General features: G+C 30.2%; 1 protein-coding gene across 1 annotated transcript; it reads right to left on the reverse strand.

Moving 5' to 3' along the window:
- Nucleotides 1–776: 776 nt before the first annotated feature.
- On the reverse strand, nucleotides 777–17,810 carry LOC111633219. The gene is made up of 2 exons (XM_023377755.1): nucleotides 17,670–17,810; nucleotides 777–2,087 (listed from the first exon to the last, which is right to left on the reverse strand). Exons 1-2 carry the CDS (start codon nucleotides 17,752–17,754, stop codon nucleotides 1,825–1,827), a joined length of 348 nt encoding a protein of 115 aa, XP_023233523.1. The 5' UTR covers nucleotides 17,755–17,810; the 3' UTR covers nucleotides 777–1,824.
- Between the last annotated feature and the right edge of the window lie 387 nt (nucleotides 17,811–18,197).

The following is an 18,197-nucleotide window of genomic DNA, read 5'->3' on the forward strand; positions in this document are numbered from 1 at the left end:
TAAAAGTAGAAAATGCTTTGTTGTAATTTTAATTTCTGTTTATAAGTTTTATAAGCAGAAATTTTTATAGTTTGTTTATTGCAAAAAAAGTTAACTTCACAAATTCTTCACATAGGCAAACTTAATAATAATTACCATAATTAGTTTGCATTAAGTTCAAAACGGCTACTTAAATAGGCCATATTAATCTATAGGAACTTTTGTCTTTATAATGGAATAATTATATTTGAGGGTTGCATATGCACTTATCTGATTAACTAAATTAAGGGAATTTTTTATAATCAAAGTCTAATTATTCAACTACAGTTTGTTAAAAAATAATGTTCACTAAATGTTATTTTTATATTAAAATTCATACATTAAACACATAATGTGACATAAAAATTGCATTACCTCATCTTTATTTTGTTAAAAACTTGCAGCACTTAAGTGTAAATAAAAATTCTCACTTATCGTAGGAAATTCCCTTAATTGCATTGTATACTTTAGTCATTTTAATTGTGATTTTTATTAAATAGAAGATTATATTTATCTTATAAAAAGAAATTAATTGAAGAAAAAATATAAATTGAATTAAGCTTTTTAAAATTAGAAAATTATTACAGCAGATTTTTCTAATGTTAAATTGAAATCAAGAATTTCCAATTTATACTTAAAACCTATTCTAGTATTTCCAAATTAATTTCCAATATTTATATATAATTATATATTTTAAACATTTACTTCATGTTAGTCATTTTAAGAACATTATTTAAAAATAAAAGTTCTATCTCAAATTTTAATATTTTAACAGCTAAAATAATTAATATTTTGTTCAGCTAATACTATATTTTAAAATACTACAGTCTCATTTTCTTTAAATACATTTCCATTCCTTGTATTTAAGTGTTTGAGCCTTTTTCAAATTATGAAAATTTAAAAACAACAACTTTTTATTAAAATAGCATTGATAGTAGTTTACTGATATTAATCCATCATATGTGATACTTTAAATATATTAATTCAGCTGTCTTATAAACATTAAATTATTTACCAAAATTATTATTTCAAACAGGTATATTTTTAAGATATTTATTCTTTTAAAAACTAAATATTTAGAGAATTTTTTTAAACTTTAAGCTACATAAATTCTATTGCTTTTAGAAACAAAAATTAAGTACAGTAGAACCTCACTAATTTGGACTAATAGGGTTCCAACATTAGTTCAGCCTAGTGCAAATTAGCAAGGTTTTATTGTATTACCAAATTATCTTATCCAAAATTATTAATATATTATTAATATACAGTAAACACTTCAATTTATGATCTTAGTTTTTGAATTATTAATAAATCACTTAAAGCTGAATAAACACAAAATTGAGTTCATTTAAAATAATGAGCAATAATTTTAAAGGACGGATGGACTTGAATATCCTGTTTTTAAATACCAAATAGAGAATTATTATTTTACATCTTTTTAATTGTTGATATATTCGTATATGGAATCTAATATAAATTGCTCCGATATATAATAAAAATATACGCTATTAAAATAAATCAATGCATTTTTAACAAATCCAAATCTGGCAAGTTCCACAATTTAATTAAAATACAAAGTAAACTTCAGTATTGAAACTTTTTAAATATACTAAACTTTCAATAATGAAGTTTGAATATTTTAATCATCAGTTTAAAAAAATAAAGGAAAACACTTGTCAACTTTTAATACTGAGCTTATAATGAGCAACAAGATATTTTGATTTAAATGTAATAATCATTTAATGACTAGATACTAAATGATATGATGAGTCAATGAAAAATAAAAGTTTTATACAAGTTTAACAATTATAAAATGACACAAATCTGACTTTCTATAGATTTTTCGTCTGATTTCGTTACTTGATTTCCACGTTTATGAACAATAATGGCAGAATTTCCATAACAGCTATATGCATATGATTTTCTACTCTCACCATAACTAAGAAAGCTTAAGGGTCTTGGCTTGTTAAATCGTTCACGAAACAGAACCAAGGCAGTATCTTCATATCGCTGCTTAATTTCATATAAACTTTCGGCAATTGCTGGAGAACCTCTTGGTTTGTTCATGTCTATATAATAAAAGATATTAAAATTAATTTAAATGAAACTTTCATTCAATCCTATTATATAAAACAATTAAAATATTTATTACAGAAATTATTAAAGCAAGTAAGAAAAAGAATTACATAAGTCCATCCACATTCTGGGATCTAATTTATAGCTGTTTTTTGCTATTGTAGCAATTCAAAACCAACAAGCTAAAACAGGCATGGCCAACATATGGCCCGAAGGCCAGATCCGGCCCGTCTAATGAATTTATGTGGCCCGCGATTAAACTTTCAATATTAGCTACTCAAGTACAAATAGCTCGATGAAAAAGTCTAATGCCTTAAAAAAAAACTCCTCACTGTGCATTTAGAATTAACCCTCTATTACAAGTACAGTGTTGTAAAATGATAAAGCATGATAATGTGAAAAAATGTATGTCTAATCTCTATGTACAATTTAGTCTTTATGGGGTGACACCACAATGAGATCTCGCACCATCTCAAAATCTTCCTAGGGCACCTCTGGTTCGGCCCGTGGAAAAAGTTCTCTCCAATTCGACCCGGGGGCAAAAACTGTTGGCCACCCGAGCTAGAATATACTACATAGTGACTGTGACCTTAGATACAGCACTCTTGCTGGCAACAATGGATACTATCAACCCAGGGCTGTGAGGTAGATTTTCTCAGTATGATGCAAGTCTTCAAAATGCCACCCCTTAAATGCTGCTTATACCGCCTCCTTAAGTCCTGTCAGATTATGCGATTTCTTGCTGCACAGACAACTGCAACAAACGCGAGTTGTGCGTGTCTTCTCATGGTCACACATTGTTCATTGATGTTGCAACTCGGAAACACATGACCCTATAATAAACAAATAAAATTAGAGTAGCTTGTTTCTGACTACTTTCGTGAGTTTGACGACATTTTACGTTCTACTTCAGAGTATTTACAAAATTTTAGCCACTTTTTTTATTAAAATAGCAAGCAGTTCCTTTTCTGCAATGAATAAAAGAAAAAAAAGGCGATTATTTTGATAGAGCTGGCGAGAATACACAAAAAGATAAAATCTTCAATAAAACGAAGAATTATAATCCCACGGGTTTTCGTGAGCCTGAATAAGCTCGATCAATCTCAATTCTGTAAAAGTATTAATCCTCTATCTGCCATGATGATAAACTATTTTCAATGTTGTCACTGTTTGACGTGGCACAAAGGCATTTGTTGATTGGATGCACGTTTGCAATCGTCACAAGTAGAACAAACTTTTTGTTTCTAGTTGTGATTGCAGTCGCGCTGGTTTTCAAGGGGGGGATTACTAGTTAATGGAAATAACCATTGCGGTTGCAGTCGCCTGCTTGGCTGGAAATCGCATAGTGTGACCAGGGCTTTATGGTGCCACCTGATGTAGCCATCTCTCTGTATCATAGCATGGTACAGCCCTGTATCAACCACACATTTTACTTTAAGTCAAAACATTGAAATCTATACCATGTGTTGGGCAGGATTCTCACTTTAGAATCTATTTTTCTCACCTAAATCTAGATTGTTTTGTTTTCCCTATATTTAAAATTAGGCAATTAGATAAGTGATCTAAATCTAGATTGTTTCATCTTGAATTTAGCTATTGTATCTAAATATGATTCAGATCTTGTAGGACTTTACTCTCAGACATAATTAGTTTATTAGTTTAGTGTACTCAGGTCAGTCTGATCCATACCAAACTCAGTATGTTGTTGATTTTTTGGACAATATTTTTTATTTTGCAGAATGTAAGTAGTATTCTCATGTTTTTATTACAGTTATACAGTAGAGCATCGATTATCCGATCCACGATTAACCGTCACCTCAGTTAACCGACTGCGTTCTAATCGGCAAATTCAAATGTCCGCTAGTGATGTGGCGCTACAATGTGGCTATGTCTTGGCTACTTTATTATTATTTTTGTTAAATTTTTGCGTGTTTTAGCTGGCAACACTGGCTCGACCATGAAAGGGAAACCAGTATTTAAACAAGGCTTAATTTTTTAATTATGAGTGGTTGTTTGTTTTGTGAGCAATAAAATAATTTTTAAGGATACAATAGCGACGATTATTATTTTTAAAAAATTTGTTAGGTTTAACATTGATGAAAATTCAACGCGAAGTAGGTTAATAGCGATATACTAATATACTAACTACATGGGATATAATAATATACTACACTAATAATGGTTTTTTTCATACTTTTCGGTTATCCGACTTTTCAATTATCTGACCAATCCCAGTCCCCAATTGAGTCAGATAATCGATGCTCTAATGTAGTTTATTTGTGAAAATTTTGGTTTCAACTTGTGAAAATATTTACAATGAAAAACTACAGTTTGACCTTTGTCACATTATGAACCACATTGTTGAAGTTAAATCCTTCTAAGAGTTAATAAGGAGCTAATAGTTGTAGGAAATGGAAGTGTTGCATTTTCCCATCAAAAATAGACAAAGAAAACATGCCAGTAAGTGTAAGAGACTGATATATAGAAACTGTACTATTAGGATGTGTACAAATTATGCACTATATGCATCATTCTGGATAACAAAAGTATAAGAAACAAAAGGTTAGTTTATGTTAATATGTTGTAGACAACAACCTTAGATACTGAAGACATGAGCCTGAAAAGAGATTGAAAAATTACCAATCCAAAATGCATTGTTAAATAGGCAAAAGAAAGTGAATTGTTTTAATCTTGGTCTCTGTTAATTGCAGATAATTAAATTAGTAAAGATGTGATAAATACCACTAGTCTTACTATTGGAAGAAGAACCTTTACTTATAAATTTTTATATTTTTAATTACTATCGAATGTTAAAAACCTTAATTTTGAGGGTAGTGATGAGTTTTATAAAAAAATTGTAAATGTTAGTAATGAATAACATCTTCATTAAGTCCGATCTCTCTCGAGATAGAGAAGTTTCATGTGTCATATCTCTCCACCCTTTAACCTTTAATCACTAAAATTTAATAGCATCAATGCTACTCATACACAAGCTATCATGCCAAATTTCGTTTCTTATAAACATACACACACACACCAACTCACAGAATATTTTTCCATTTTTTTGGGGGTTTTTTGGGTTCAGGTGGTCTCAAAACATAGCAATTTGCAAAAGACTGACGGTCAAATTTGAAACTATTCCAATGCTTTCCCTTGTTATTATACATAACAACCAGGAAAGTAAAATTAAGAATGTTTAGAAATGCATTTAACTTATTGCTACAGAATATTTTGTCTTGTTTAGAAACATTAAGGATTAAAGAAAGAAATGTCTTGTTATTTACTTTTAAAATTAAAAAAAAACTAAGTAGGGTCATTTTGACTCACACCATCTCAGATAAGGGTTAAAACTCTTCCTTTCCTTTGCCCACTTTTACACAAGTTAGAATATTCTAGCTCAGTGTTTTTCAACCTGTGGGTCGCGACCCCCTTGGGGGTCACGGGTAAAAGAAAAAGACAAGTGTTTGTAGGTCTTACACTACATTAAAAAAAAACTACAATTTCAGCGAGAATTACGGCCCACCCCAGAAAATGATAGCGGAAAAAGTGTTGAGCTGATCTGCAAAAAGAAATAAAAAGTAGAAACGTAGAAGCTGAAAATTCTGATCCTAAACAAAAAAAAAAGGTCAACATCTTCCTGTACCGAATGTTATAATTAAAGGAAGTTTCATACTTTGTGTGTGTTAAGTTATTGTCGATTCTTCTGAAATTTTTACTTTAATCAACAATAATTTGTCTCAACAGAGAGAAAATTAAATACATAGATTTTAAAATCACTGATATAGTTTTAATATGGCCCTAGGGGGGTCACCAGAATTTTTTAACTTGTAAAGGGGTCGCGTATTAAAGAAGGTTGAAAAACACTGTTCTAGCTCATTGCCTTTACACAACACAAATGGTACTGTACATCCCCTTGACCAAAAGAAAAATGACAGACATATATTCAATTTTCTTTAAACACTGCATAGCTACAGCCAGTATGTAATATATTCTAGCTCGTCGTTCAGAACACAAAAATTATGCATCTCATTTGGTTTATTTGTTTATAGCAATGCAACACACAGGCAATCTGCCTAGGGGTAGGCATCCTGAGAGGCCTCTTATGGGAAACTGGCCCCTATTTAGGTGTTACTAATGTAAAGGAAACCCAGAAAACTTCATATGGCCAGCCCATCGGCCAGGTGCAAACCTATAACTATCGGTGTTCAGTGGTATTATCCACTCAGCCACTTATGGATTATTATGCATCTCAAAATTTTCCCCAGAAAAGTTTGTGGAATAATTCAAAACCTTTAGAATTTTAAGTAGAAAAAAATTGCACGTTAAAATCTTACCCAACCTTATGTGATAAAATAAAGTCTTCATTGATAGTCAAAAAACATATCATAAAACATGTTTGTTTTATGGGAATTTTTTTAAGGATCAATTTGTGAGTGCTTTGGATAAAAACAGACTGTTTCAAGTGCCATTAAAGTTTTCTAAGCTTTCAAAAGCAAAGTTGAAAGAAAATACATACATTAGTTGATTAAAAATATATATATAAATAAATTACTAACAGATGAAAGTTTTCAAGTCAATGGCAGTCAAAAAAAACCTTCAGAAACGCATCAAATTTTCTTGAAGAAACAGGATCCTTGTTTAATTAATTAAAAATTATTATACACTGCACACTAAAAAATTCCAGAATTTAGCATGAAGACTAGTCAAAGTCATCATTTTTTACATTCCATTTACAATACTTTCTTGATAACTTAAGTGCAATGAGTTAAGAGCAAAATGAAAGATTTTATCAAAGTACAAAAGAAATGAAACAAGGATACAAAGGATACTGAAATGTGAATATGATGACTAACTATTGTTGACATATTAAAGAAAGAATAGATACCTAAAATGAAAATGTACAAAGTAATCTTTCAAACAATAGAGAGCAATATTTATCAAGAAAGATTGGCAATGTTAATATTAAAATTTAAATGTAGTTATCTTGTATTTTCAATATGTTTTTCTTATTTTTGTTGAACCTTCTCACATCCAGATGTGAACATTTGCTAGTTTATTTGTTTTTTTAAACTTTAATTATAAAAAAATTTGACAATAGGAAAAATGGAAATAAAGAAAACATTTCTAAAATTTTCAAAGTAAAATTCTGAAAAATTGTATGATTGTTTAGTAAAAGTATTTGTTATTGATAAAATTATAATTATGCTATAATCTAATTCTTACTCCTTACTTTTGCAATCATAAGACAATTGTAATTTTATAATTCAATAATACCCAAAGTTACATAATATGTGACTTATGTAAATTCGCAGTTATTAAAATGTAAATCTCATGTTGTCAACTGTAGCAGAATTCCATTAAATTAACAAATTTGTTTAACATACAGAATTTTTGTAAAGGCATTGTGTGTGCAAACTCACATACATATTAATTTAAAAAAGTATTGGCAACTCAATGGCTACTTTCAAGTTAGTGACATTTGCATTGCAGCATTTTGCAATGATACCATGGATAAAGGCTTATTTTCTTTGTTAAAATAAAATTTCTCTAGAAACTGGGCTATACTATATTGTACAAACATTCACTACTTTTATATTCTTTGTTAACATGTGGAATTGCTATTATCAAGTGTCACCAGTGGAAAACAATAACATTTGAACCTGGGGATAAGTTATACAGTGGGCGATTCATTAATGAACAGTTCGGACTACAAACAAATCAGATAACGAACACTTTCGCGAAAGATTTTTATGTTTGGACAATAAACACATGTTTGGATAATGAACACCTCACAGAACAAACACAAGCAGTGGCAATGTAAAATAATTAATACTGATTGGTCTTCCCTTGTCTTTAGGCAACAATCAAACTTTTCAGAGCTCGGGAGACATCAACCCGGTATATACTGATCGGATAGTATTCCTCTGAACTTTGAAACTCTCCCTTGTAATTACAGCCTTTTATTTTTCTGACAGAAAAAATTTTTTTTTATAGTATTTGTGAGATTGTCAAACAGGCACTCATTAAGTTTTGCATCAGTTTTTATTTTCGAAAAGTGAGAGTATAATAACAAAAGGTAGAGAGTGGGCAGATGTCATCTGATGTTGCTGGGCAGTATGACTCAAACAGGTCTACAGTAGGCTGCAATTCAATCTTATCTAAGAAAGATACAGTATAATCAAGAAGACTCAAGCAGCTAAAGTAGTATCAAAAATCACATCTGAGAAATAAAGAACATTGAAGAGCTCATAATGGAGCCTGAAACTGATCTGATGACAGAAGAACATCAAGAACTCTTGAATGAAGAACACCAAGAAACTCAGCAAAATATGGTTTCTTCTGAAAAAGAGGATTAATGCAGATATCTGCTATTAAAGGTCTCTTGAAGAATTGAGAGAATGTCAGAACAACAGTTTTAGAATGGCATCTAAACCAGGGTGAAGTTAATAGGCTTGAGGATTATAGTGCTATTAATTACTTCTGAAAAATCCTGAAAAGAGAAAAGCAATCGACATTAGATGTATTCTTTAACCCCACAAACGGAAAAAACGTGATTAATAAAAATGCAAGACTGCGTATATACTGTACATAGGGTTGCATAATTGCCAAGCATTGATATGAGACATTTATTTAAATGCTAAATAAATAAAACATGAAAAAAGTGGGTAGGTAATATTTTATAAGATTAAAAAATAACCATCAATAAAGTTTAAGCAATCTATTAAAATGAACACACAGAATAATAAAAACAATACAAGGCTAATCCTTTTTAGCCCAGTCATATTTTAAAGTTGATTTTACTTTCTTAATTATCTTTCACATAATTATAAAATTGGGCAAAAGTCATTTTAAAATTACAATGACAAATCAAAATTGCTTCAATTGTCTCCACTGACAACTTGTTTCTTTCATCCAACCATTGAGTTGACACTAGGGAAAATATTCTCTCCACATTTGCATTGTGGGCTGGAATGGCAAATACATATTTGCATAGCTTTATTAGACATGACTTCTGATCAATATGCTTTGTATCTGCAAAAAACTTTAGCCATTTCTCTTCCATACTTAATTTCATAGTTGCTTCACAGTTTTGGTTGGTATTATTTTTAGCAAGGTTGCAGCTGAAGTTTTCATCTCTAAAACATGAACATTGAACATCACTTACAAGATAGCAGCACTTGACATTCACATTTTAGAGATGAAAACTTTGGCTGCAACCTTGCTTTTCTCTAAGTAATCTTTTAGATATACAAACTGGTTGAATAGAATCTCAGTGTTGCCAATATCAATGTTTCTTTCTTGTAAATATGCAATAGTACATTCTGTTTCTTCCCATTCAGGAACTTGGTTGAGAGTCATTCAGTCAAATACATTGGATTTTTGGAATGATTGACCATTTCTAAATACATTCCACAACAGTATTAAAGAAACTGATAGCTTATTTTTCAAAAGTTTCCACTTTGGTGCTGCTTCAAAAATCAAGCTTTAAGTGATTCAACATTTGTTTTGTCACAATTCCACTAAAATTGGATTTTTTCTTTTGATCATATTTTGTTTTGTCTCTTGTAATATAGACTTAACTTCCAGCACTGTGATGTTTGATTTTTCTATTTTTTTAAATTTCAGTTTCAAATGTATTGAGCTGTGAATGCAAGAAGAAAAAATAAACTTAACTCATTGGATCATAAAAAAAATCTTTAATAGCTTTTGGTGGTCTCTATTCATTAGCAAAAAAAATCTTTTAATGGCTGCCACAGTTTCAATATTCTTTCAACTGCAGGTAAAAGTGATAACCACCTGGTCCTAATGTAGGATAATAAGTTTTTGTGGGCAACATCAACATATTCACAAAACTGAGTTTTTCAGTCCTCACAGTGTAAATGCTAAAGTCCTTGAATATCTTGACAACTATTGATTCAACATTGACAGTCAAAACATCAGCAACCATTGATAAAGCATTGTGCAAAACATGTGCTGAACATCCTATGCCTTCAATATATCTTTCCAATTCAGAGTTCAGTCTAAAAAACACATTTCTTCCAGCTTGGTTTAGGTCTCTGAAGTTAGTGTTTGTATTATCTCCGAAAAAGTGATACACTTATCCATGGGAATATTTAGATTTCTGAGAGATATTTCGCAATACTCGGCAATTGTTTCAGAATGTTCATAACATATAAAAGCCAATTTTAATAATTTGGATTGCTGTCCATCTTTTTCATTGAAGAACTGGATTACTAAGGGAAACATCTTTTCAGCATTATGGTTACTGGCATCTGTAGCTATACCAAAAAACAATGCTTCATTTAAATCTTTAACGCATTGTTGCACACTGTAAAGGGCAAATATATTTTTCACGATTGCCATGGCTTTAGTTTTGGCAGTATTTTGTTTAGTGGCTACTTTTGAGTCAGTATACATCAATGCATTCAGTTTAGTAGTACAAACTAACAAGTTAACTGATTGGTGGTGATGTACTACTTTGTACATCATAGTCAGCTCAGCAGCTGCAATAAAGAAAGATTCGAAAGAAGAAATTTTAATCATAAAACTAGAATATTCTTAGAAGTTGAAGCGATCCTGATATTTGATTTATGAAGATTTATAGCAATATGTTGTTAAATGTCAGCTTTTCCACCATGGTTAATGGCAATATGAGAATTAAAAATCTAACACAATGCTTCAAATTCAGTTCGACCTTTCTTTATAAATGTCCAATTTTTGGTATATTCATCTTTAAAATGACACTTCCTCTTTAGCATCTTTTATTACAGGTATAAAAATGATTTTATCTACATAAGACTCGATGTGGAAGAGCAAGCAATTATTTATTTTATTACACATGCACGAAACAAATTAGCATTCACTGAGCTCTAACAGTTGAGACTGACAAAAATATGGAGCATGTGCCGCATGCTGGCCGCCTCATGCAGCTTTCAGGAAGAAAATGGGACAAATATAAGGTGACCAACTATTTTACAATGAAAAGGAGGACAAATAAATTGAAGGAAAAAATATTGTAATACAAGAAACATTTTATTCATTGCAACGCTAATACACTATAATAATATCTACTGCATGTGTATGTGCTGTGTAATATTTCAGTAAGAAGTAAACAAAGCCACTTCCACATGGTGCGATCTCTCAAAGTCTTTTGTGCGAAGCACATGCATCTCGTAATCACATCTTGCTGCACTGTACCAAGCCTCTATGAATCATCACATTATATACAAATACATCACGTACAACAGATCGGCTTAGCATCAATCGAATATGGAGATTTACAGATTAGTCTTCAAATATCGAAAAGGAGAACACGTAGGAGGACAGAACTTAAAAAAGAAGGACTCTCCTCCCTAAAGGAGAACGATTTGTTACCTTAACAAATAGTAATGTTTATACATAATGTATGTACTGGATAACTAACTAAGAATAAAACACCTTTAATAATCCAGCAAATAAATATTAGTTTTATTTGCTGGATTAATCAAGGTGGATTATTGCTGGATTATTAAAGGCGTGTTTTATTCTTAATAGTAATATAGGACTGAATAGTGAAATACAGTGACAGTCTCATATACACGTATGGCAACTCTGCTGATACACCTCTCATCTAAGCAACTATCAGTTATGAGCTGTTTTTTACTAGTCCTGGCTGAAGTCTACGGGAGATAATGTCTAAAATCTGTCATTTCAACGACACACTCAGTTCTACACCCAAACAAATGTTCCAGACTAATATATTTTTCCCTCTACAGTCATGATTGTCAATCACAAGAACAAAGTGGGGTCATTTTGCCATAGATCAAATAGGTGCCCAGGAAGATAAATTAGAGAAGATTATCATACTGGGCACAATATTTGTTTTTAGAAAGGGAATGGCTATATGTTTAGATAAAACAAGTGGTAATGTCATAACCAATGTAATAATGGTACTTTCAAGTGTTGGTTTGAAATTTCTAATCAATACAATTTTATCTGCTGTTTTGCCTGTTGTTTTTATTTATTTTATTTAGTGACATTTTATGATTATTTTCTTTGAATAAATACTGTTCCTGGTCAGGTTAATCAAAATTTTAATATGATTTAATGTAATTTCTATTATTAGTAGTCTTGTAAGTTTTGTGGGGTAAACTCTAGTTTATTATAATTATACAGTATATTATAATTAAGGTTATTTCTGTTGAGACTATTTTATAAGTCAACTTTTATATGATTTAACTTTTATATCAATTTTAATTATGATTAAAATTGCGAGACTAAGTGACAGAAGTACAAGTCTCTTAAATTAATTAAATCGGGCTAAGAGGAGTGTTGTTATATATGTATGTTATAGTGTTGTTGCTATATATATATATATAGCAACAACACTTCTCATAGCCTGATTTAATTAACAAAATCCAAATGCTAAATTATCAAGCTATTTTTTAGGCTAAGTTAGTTTAAAAATAGCCCGATAATTCAGCAGATCATCAACATCTAATCTCTTAGATCAATTTATAACTATCATTAGCATGGATTTTAAAACATTTTTTTCTTTCTTTCTAGTTTTTTTTCTTATTTTTTATTTTGTTTGAGTTTAATGTGGAGATAGTTGAGGAAATTTCCAGTTTTGGGAATGATTGTTTCGTATTCTTTAACGATTATAGTAATTTTTTTATGGTCGTATTTGACAACCAAATGACCCAAACGAACGTATTTAAAACCAGAGGACGACGACGACCAATTAAGACGATTAAAAATGTTAGTTTAGGACAAATTTATCTTTATTTCATTCTTTCTTTATAATTCAACTTTTTGCTCACAACAGTTGTATAATGTTATAAACTAAAATTTGATATAAAATATTTTGGTTCCAGGATAAAATTTGATAATCAATAAACAGAATATAAATTCTAAAATTTATTTTATATTAATCTTATTAAAAATATGAGATAAATCAGTAATTTAACTGCAAAGTAATAATACAGTATAAGTAAAATCAAATTCAAGAATAATTTTGGAAGAACAATACGAACCAATGCTCATTTCTGGAAACAACTAGTCAAACGACAAGAAAGGAATATCGGTTAATCTTTACCTACATGGACCGTGGCGACCGCACAGCGGGGACCCACATTCTAACCTAACCTATTCTAATAAATTACCAAATTATTGGTAATTATTTATATTTAAGTTTGTAATTGTTAGAGACTTTCGATAGAAAAACTATCCATTTTTTTATTATATTATTAAAGAACAGAGTTGTTTTTCATTACTCTCAATAACGCTACAAAAAATAAAAACAAATTATATTGTTTTTTACTTATCTTTTAGAAAATCACGTCCATTAAATATTTATTGTTTCAACGTAGGTATTTAGTAAGTTGCAATTACAATAACGATCATTTTTATACGATAACTGCTTAGAAAGCAAATTAACAAATAAGACACACAACCTCGTTAAGCAGCGAGCAGCTTAATAAGGTTGAAAATGTCTTAGTTAACATAATTATTTATAAGTAACAAGAGATGGAAATTAACAACGAATAAAAATAAATTACTTATATATTTTGAAATAATACGCGAGTCTACTCTGGTAGATTACAAGAACAAACGATGGTAAATAAGTCATTAGCAATAGTGTAAATACATTTAAGCTTCTGACAACGCTCGGTTACAGACTTTGTATATTTTATCCTCATTAATCATTTTAAATAATTGCTTTTAAAAGTATTTTACCCGACACTTAAATATTTGTTTCGGGAATTAAAATTCTGGTTACGTTTTTGGTAAATGAATATTCACTTTAACAAACATTTAAATATGAATAAACGTAAATTTCTTAATATTTACCAAATATTTGAGCTTTTGAATTTCACTTAAATTAAGCCAATCGTCGGTTATTCTGGATAAATACAAATACATTTTGTCTCTTTCATCTTATAACTTCTATAATAAGAGATGAATTCACTTTCAAAACCTTCGCTTCTCATCGTCACGTCAAAAAAATATCTCACATCCAACAAAGCCCAAGCACGCTATTTACTCCATTAAAGAGAAAAACTGACATAGCGATAATGGCACCACCTTACGTCCACCAAAATAATTACAATAGTAAAAAATATATAACATAATAATTAAATAGACACGTTCTAATCTTCTATATAAAATTTATTTATCTTTGCATTTTTAAAATACGTTTATTATGTTTTCTAAATTTTAACAGACTTTTCAAAAATTATTTCCGCTTTTTTTTTTTTTTAACAAGCCCATTACGAGTTCGACCAGGCTGACAATAGGACCCACTACATCCGGATGAATTACTCCGGAAAATTCCTGGAGCTTTTGACTCGTCGAGATTCGATACCGGGTTTCCCAGAGCGATAACCTTAGCCGCTTATCCGACAGTTAATTTTATTAACGCATCGACGTTGCTCGTAATTTACTGTACTTACAAGTTAGTTTGAACCGAGCGAATTAAATAAAATTGTTTATTTTTAAAAATAACAAATTCGACTGCAACAATTTCGAAAATTTCAATCAACGTTATGTATCGTCTAATTAATTAATTCTAACAAAAACATCTGAGATGTAAAAATTATGGCAATTTATGAGATTCAAATGTTTTTTCTTAGGAATTTTCTTTAATAAAGATAAGCTTATCTTTATTAATTTAAAGCTTTTTACCTGTACAAATCAAGCTCGATTCGTAGAAAACAACAACACGGGTAAAAATCCTCTGGATACCGCTTCAAAGAGCTAAGCTTATCTTTATCAAAGATAAGCGGTTAATAATATAAAAGTTATTTTTAAATTAAATTTCTTAACGGCCGGGAAAGTTGCGCGACTCGATGATGAATTTTTTTTTTTTTTTTTTTACTTGGAGCGGAGTCACTACCGTGACTCTCGATAACTTACTTTAAAGTTTAAATCTTAAAAATAATTATATAAACCTTTCAGAAATTCATTAATAGTACTTTGTAAACCTTTTTAATATACTTTCGTATCAATAGATATTATATTGAAATCATTACAAAAGTAAAAAAAAAAACTATTTCTAAACAATAATTATTAGAGAAGAACCTCTGTTTTATAGGTGATGTCATAATATTTGTAGCTGTATTTCGGTATTATTTGAATATACAAATCCAGAATTATGACATTACACTTTGTTAAAACATACTATTATTCGCTATACTTCTACAGTTTCGATAAAATTACTTTCAATAAAATATGCTATATTGCTTATTTATTTATTTATTTTCACAACGTTTACACAATGTCGATTACACGTAAATTTCAATCCAAAATAGCCCTCTCGTCCAATCACTTTGCACGTCTGCGGGCAACGCGTACCGAAGAAAATCGTAACACTTTCAATATCATTTAACTAAAGCTACTTAAAAATGAAAAAAATATTTTTTTCATTTTTAAGTAGCTTAAGAAAAAAAATTGCAAAATATTTACGCTGATTATTAGTCATTTTAGACTAATAATCAGCGTAAATATTTTGCAATTCAAAAAACGAACCTGTAAAATTTAATACTACATTAATAAAATTAGCGCGAATAATTATTAAATTTAGTAATATTAAAGAAACTCTCGACAGTTATAAATATTTTAAATGTATAACTTATAATTCTCCAATAACGGTCCCTGTAAAGGGCAGTCGTTTTTCAGAAATGTTTCCGTCGAAATTCAGAAAAAAAAACCTGTAAACAACGGCCATTTTTGTGTTCACAGGCTTGATTGTATTAGTGTAAAAATATTTGAAATATTTTTTAGTTTATATTAAAAGCTAAACTGCAAATAATTCGTTTTTATTGATAGTTGGCAGAAAGTCGCAAAGGTTTAGCAATTTCGTTTTATTTCGTAAAAATTATCTCTGATATAATATTGAACATATTAATTTCTCAACAAAATACTTAAAAATTGTTCTTGCCATTTTAAAGCGATTGACAATTGGATACAAGAAAAAGTTTAGAAAAAATAAATAAAAAGTAGAGCAAAATAAACTAGTAATTAGCGTCGAATGAATCATTTACGGCGCCCAAATAAACAAATAGTTTTGAAAGTAAGCATAGAAAATATATAAAGAAGTGATAAAAATAGATTATAGAAGAATTTTTGTTGACTCTGAAAATTATTTATCGCTGTTTACTTTAAGTCAAATTGGAGCGATACTCTTTCGATATTTTCTCTACTATTACTTTTAATTTTATTTCTTTATTTTTTCAATTAATGCTATTAATTTATTCTTGCAGTGGTTTGGCTGAATAAATTAGCTTTTCGTTAATAGTAGTCTAGCATCTGTCTAAATTTTATTTGTAGTATCACAAACTAACAAACAATTCTCACAAAGAGATATTTTAACTGGAATGAGTGTTTTACTTCTTCGGCTGCGATGTATATAAGTTGTATAACAAAATGAAATGTAATCGTGTCAATTTGACTCTCTCGGTTTTCTGTAAATCTCCCGCACCCAAAAAATGAAAAACAGGGAAAATGTCAGTGTGTGTTTTGGTGTCTATTTCCTATAATATCTCGGGCTAGCGCGGAGAGTAAGGAAAGAAATTTGGCGCGGTAACTTGTATATAAGAGACATTAATGCTGTTAAATTTTGGTGGTTAGCAATCGAGAGGTGGTCGCGCGTCGTATCTCGAGTGGAGTTGGACTTAATGAAAATTCTACTCGTTATTGGCATTTATACTGTTAGTATTTTTAAAAACGCGTGTTTATCATCAAAGTTTTATGCCTTTTTATAAATTTAAAGAATTCTATTAAAAAATGTTCGATCCTGACGATGGCATCGATAGCCGAAAGCGTTAGATGAATAAAAACATAATTGCTGGAATAGGCTTTTTTTTTATCTAAGTACATCTCGTAACAGATGACGCTACACGCAATTTTAACTTTGTGTTTATGTCTCACTCGTTCGTGTTTCTTAAGCATAAAATTTCGGTATCGAGCGTTAGTAGATTTTTATGCTTAAGAAACACTTAACGAGATAATAATAAATAAACTTTCAAATCTTTTGCATTATTTACAGCAGCGAGTTTAAAGATATGGTAAGAAATCCTAAGTCAGTAGGAGGACCAAATTATGTAATAGACTTTGGTATGATGCTCGAGTAATGTTGTTTCTTAGATAGATTTAAGAAACAATTGGAATTTTTTAAGGCTTAAGTAAAATAAAGAAATTTCCGTATCTTATTTTAAACGATTGCATTCGATATATTTAAATTGAACAAAATAAAATTTATTTCAAAATGAAAAGAAGCTGAATGTAACGTTGTTATAGTGTATAAAATCAAACCAAACCAACTACTCTTATCCATTAGAAAATGGTTCTGGAAAAAGCCATTTGATTACTAGACTAAAAATCTAACAATTCCGTTATCTACTGTTCGGAAATACAAGTAGGAACATCCGATTTTATGGACGGCCGGCTGGCTCTCTTTCTACCTCTACTACGTTGTTTTCGAGATCTTAGCTCCTTTCCACGCTCGAATTTTTCACCGTCTTACTCCTAGATCGACTCGTCCTCTCGCTCTTTCTATCGACCTTCTCTTTGATCTTCTTTTAGACTTAACTTACCGCGTTTTCCAGGTCTTGGGCGTAGTGTCTGTACAGATTTTTGTCTCATCCTCTTCAGTTTCTGGTCGAGAGGACTCGTCTTCATTATTTTTATATGATTCCGACTCGGCTTTCTTCGAAACGATTAGAAGCCGAAGAACGGAATTCGATGTTTTCCAACGATATTTTAAAATAATCGCCTTCTCTAATGCTTGAAACTTGATTTGAAACATAATTTCTATAATTTGAATACAGTAGAACCTCCATTATCCGGACCTCCATTATCCGGATTTTCGATTATCCGGATTGTTCAAAATAAACAAAAATTTTACGAATTTGCTGATTCGCACTTGGCAAATTATGACATTGTTTATGTACGTAATGGAATGCATAATTTTTTTGTTTCAACAACGTCTCACCCAGCACAGTGGTAGTAAACTCTTAAATATATTTTACGTAGTAATAAAAATATAACTTGACATACGTATTTATAAATAATTTATATTCAAATTACATCATTTCTATGACCAAGGGCGGCGTAAGGCATGG

The sequence above is a fragment of the Centruroides sculpturatus genome, unplaced genomic scaffold, assembly GCF_000671375.1.
Source record: "Centruroides sculpturatus isolate CEXI.00-Female unplaced genomic scaffold, Cexi_2.0 scaffold127, whole genome shotgun sequence".
Taxonomy (NCBI): Eukaryota; Metazoa; Arthropoda; class Arachnida; order Scorpiones; family Buthidae; genus Centruroides; species Centruroides sculpturatus.

Bases quoted from the DNA above. Each gene is read 5' to 3' on its own strand.
- LOC111633219 (XM_023377755.1), bottom strand. From the start codon at position 17,754: ATGAAGACGAGTCCTCTCGACCAGAAACTGAAGAGGATGAGACAAAAA. The intron at 2,088-17,669 runs GTAAGTTAAGTC...TTTATTATATAG, and splicing joins CCCAAGACCTGGAAAACGCG to ACATGAACAAACCAAGAGGT.